This window comes from Micromys minutus, assembly GCF_963924665.1.
Source record: "Micromys minutus genome assembly, chromosome: 10".
In the NCBI taxonomy this organism is placed as follows: Eukaryota; Metazoa; Chordata; class Mammalia; order Rodentia; family Muridae; genus Micromys; species Micromys minutus.
The window spans coordinates 11,134,590-11,138,821 of record NC_137979.1 but is presented as its reverse complement, the minus strand read 5'-3'; the positions used below and the strand labels follow the sequence as shown (position 1 = coordinate 11,138,821).

At 49.9% G+C, this 4,232-nt stretch overlaps 1 protein-coding gene across 1 annotated transcript; it reads right to left on the bottom strand.

Moving 5' to 3' along the window:
- Nucleotides 1-1,416: 1,416 nt before the first annotated feature.
- LOC308426326 (E3 ubiquitin-protein ligase TRIM32-like) lies at nucleotides 1,417-3,505 on the bottom strand (the record flags this gene model as incomplete). Its single annotated transcript, XM_080924055.1, is given in 2 exon segments — nucleotides 1,417-2,722; nucleotides 2,724-3,505. Coding segments are annotated over 2 exon segments (1,977 nt in total). The 3' UTR covers nucleotides 1,417-1,527.
- Nucleotides 3,506-4,232: the final 727 nt, after the last annotated feature.

The following is a 4,232-nucleotide window of genomic DNA, read 5'->3' as shown; positions in this document are numbered from 1 at the left end:
CATTCCTCTGTTGAATAAAATCTGGGTTCTTTTGAGTTTGTGACTATTATAAATAAGGCTGCTATGAACATGTTGGAACATGTGTCCATGTTATATGTTGAAGTAACTGTTGGGTAAAAGCCCAGGAGTGGAATAGTTGGGTGTTCAAATAGTACTGTGTCCAGTTTTCTGAGGAACCACCAGACTGATTTCCAAAGTGGTTGTAACAGCTTGACATTCCACCAACAATGAAACAGTGTCCTTCTTCACACCTTTGCAAGCATCTGCTGTCATCTGAATTTTTGATCTTAGCCATTCTGACTGGTGTGAGGTGGAATCTAAGGGTTGTTTTGATTTGCACTTCCCTAATGACTAAGGATGTTGAACATTTCTTAAGTACTTCTAGGCCATTCAATATTCCTCAGTTTAAAATTTTTTATTTAGCTCTGTACCATATTTTAATAAGATTATTTGATTCTCCAGAGACTAACTTCTTTTTTTTTTTTTTTTGAAGAAAGTAACTAGTTTTATTAGTTTAATGCTTGATAGAACAGAAATAAATCTCAAGGTCAAACGATACGCACTCACTTGAAGAAAATACAGAGTTAGCTACCTAATGGTTTGTTCCTCAGTAATGAAAATGGATGGATGTGTCGACCTTCCCCCCACATTGTTGGCTGAAGCCCACATTATACGATTCTTCCAACAGCCCTAAGCACAGGTCAGTGGAAACAGTATGAAATGCTTTGAGCTCTAGAAAGTATCCCAGGTTTGCTGGATATGTTAGCATCTTCTGTATGTTCCCATCTGCCTTGGCTACGGCATAATTCTAACCTATAGTGATTTCTACACTGAAGTGTTCAACACCATCCGACTAGGGTCAGTCGAACCATTCTCTGGCACGTCTGCAAGGAGAAGACAATCCATGTTGGCAGAAGTTCCCCGGTCAGGAGGTCCTGCTTCCCAAAGGGACTATGTCACCTTAGGTGGCACTTAAGAATGCACTCTTACACTGGTAAAGGTGATCAAAGGAGACACCATGCTACGGAGATATAGTATCACTGAAGGGTCGGGCAGATCCCACCAGAGCATGCACACAGAATGCAGCCAGAGTTAAAGCCACAGATGAAGCGCACCGTAACAGGAAAGGGACAGTAGACTAGGGACCTCAGAGTCCAGAGGGAAAGACCAATGACAATTCAATACCAATACAAGTTTCAAACACAGGGGCAAAGGGGCTAAAGTGGTTCTCTCTACTAAAGCCTTGGAAGTGCCTAACTTCTAAGCAACTTTTGCTAAGAGCATCATCTATTCTACTTGGGATAAAGTACCTGTTCAAGCGCTATGCTCTAAATTCAGAAGAGAAGGGGAAGGGGGAGCGGGAAGAGGGGACTAACAAACGAAATCACTGAAAACCAGAGCTTCTACGATTCTAAAGCGACCCTACTAGAATCAGGCCACACCTACTCTACGGCACCATCAACAGGGAAGGAAGGAAAGGGAAGGAAATGAGGTTGGGGGAAAGAAGAAACGGGTATCTCTCATCTTTTAAGGGGTGGAATATCTTCTCAGATGGTAGCTGTAGATCTTGACACAATGATCCCAACAGTCCAAGACCAGCAGCTGCCCCTTGGGTGTGAGGGCGATACCCACTGGGCAGGTCAGGCCCTCGAGAATGAGGACACTGTAGCCACCGCCCTTGGGGAAATGGAGGATTTCCTTGCGGCTGCTGTCGGCCACAATGAGGTCACCCCGGGCATCCACACACATGCCAGCGATGCAGCGGAAATCTTTGTTCTCAAAGAAGAAGTGGCTGATCTGCGGGCCCAGCTGCCCGTTGGGGCCCACGGAGCCGATGGAGAAGCCGCCCTCCAGGTGGTGTTCATTTTGTCGGTTTTCCACATTGAGCCCTAAGCCTTGGGTGAAGTAGACTGTGCCTTCGGCATCACAGGTGACAAACTTGGGCCTCACTGCACTGCAGAGGCAGCTGTACTTGACGACTCCGGCTCCGCGGTCCACCGTGAAACACCAGAGCTTCCCGCCTTCCACGTCAGTCACCACGAACTGGCCGGACGGGAGGGCTGTGATGCCCCACGGCTTGCTCAGCTGGCTCCTGTGACAGGCCACACAGTGGCCATCCAAGGTGTAGACTTTGAGGGAGTTGTCGTAGCTGTCGGTGACGCCGATCAGCCCATGGCAGTTCATGGCCACTGAGAGGGGAGTGAGATTGGGCAAGTCGGCTCCGAGGAAGCTCAGCACAAAGCTGTCGATGCCGCTGGGGCTGCGGCGGATCTCCTTCCGGAACACTTGGATGCAGAAGTTGCCACGGTCGGCAACCAGCACCTCACTCTGACTGGTCACGTAGAGACTGACTGGGAGATTGAACATGCCTGGAGTGCTGCCCTTCGCCCCCATCTTCTTCAGGAAGAGACACTGCTGGATCCCGGAGGCTGCCTCAGAGCCCCGCAGCTTCGCAGGGGAAGCCCTAGGGCTGGGAACGACTTCCTCGGGGCTCATGTCCATCTCTCTAAAGGTGACAGAGGCCGAGGCAGAAGACGCTGCTCCCTCCTCCGAGGCCCAGGAATCTTCCATATTAACTGTCCGGGGCTTCTTAACAGCCTGGCCGATTTGCAGAGGACCAACATGCCCTACTTTTAGGAGCTCTACGTCTTGCAGGGTAAGCTCCCGGGGTAGGTTGGCAGTGAACTCTGGCTCCTCCTCGCCTGCTGTCTCCTCCAGGAGCTTGCTTGATCTTGGCTAGAAAGTAGTCACAGCGAGACACGGCCTGCACCTCCGCAATGTTGAGTAGGTAGCTCTGTTCCTCTACCAGTTGGCTGTTGGACTTCTCAACCTCAGCCAAGGAGCCTGTGAAGAACTTTCGAGAGCGGGCTAGCTCTTCCTGGACCCTGCGCTCCTCGTGACCATATTCTTGGAGAACAGCCTTGTACCTTGCCTGAAGATCCCTGGAGACCCCCTCCAAAGCTGCCTTCCTCCTTTGCAGCTCTCCAGTAAGTTCCCTTAGGCAAGTCAACTTCTCCCCGAAGTCCCTCATCCGTTCCTCCGCCGCCTCCTTGACCGGGAGGGTGCAGTGGCCAGGAGGCTGGTGATCCGCTTCCCGGCAGGGCTCACACAACACCAAACCACAGGTTCGGCAGAACTGCCGAGGCAGCCGCCGGCCACAGGCTCGGCACATGAGCAGCCCAACAGCCTCACTGAGCCCGGCCGTGTCAATGATCTTCAGCACCGTCAGGTTGTCGGTCAGCTGGCTCAGGCTGGTGATGCGAGTAATCTTGCTGCAAAAGGGACAGCGGACACCATTGATGCTACTGGCCAGGAGCTTCTCCAGACACTGGCGGCAGATGGTATGGCCACAGTGCAGCAGCTTGGGCCGCAGTTGCTCTTCGGTGAAGGACTCCATACAGATGGGACATTCTAGCACTTCCCGGAGGGCATCCAGGTTCAGGTGAGAAGCCGCCGCTGCCGCCGCCGCCGCCGCCGCCGCCGCCACCGCCGCCGCTGCAGCCATTGCTCTTCCGGTGAGGGTTCCTGCTAGTTAACACAGCCTAGAGCAGGACAGCTTAATACTCATGCCCCAGTATCAAATTCCTGCTGACCTCCCGCGGCTCCGACGCCCAGAGACTAACTTCTTGAGTTCTTTGTGTATGTTGGATATTAGCCCTCTATCAAATATAGGATTGGTAAAGATTCTTTCCCAATCTATTGGCTGCTGTTTTGTCTTTTTGACCGTGTAATTAGCCTTACAGAGACTTTGCAATTTCATGACTTTCCATTTGTCAATTCTTGATCATAGAACATAAGACATTGGTGTTATGTTCAGGAAATATTCCTCTGTTCCTATGTATTCTGAGCTCCTCCCCACTTTCTCTTCTAATAGTTTCAGTGTACCTGGTTATATGTGGAGGTCTTTAATCCACTTGCACTTGAGTTTGTACAAGGAGATAAGAAGAGATTAATTTGCACTCTTCTGCATGCTGACTGCCAGTTGAACCAACACCATTTGTTGAAGATGCTGTCCTTTTTCCACTGAATGTTTTTAGCTCCTTTGTCAAAGATCAAGTTACCATAGGTATGTGGGTTCATTTTTGTGTCTTCAGTTCTGTTCAGTTTTTCTACCTGGGTATCTCTGTACCAATTCCATGATGCTGTTTTTTTTTTTTTTTTTTTATCAAAATTGATCTTTAATATAGCTTGAGGTTAGGGATGGTGGTTCCACTGGAAGGTCTTTTACAGTT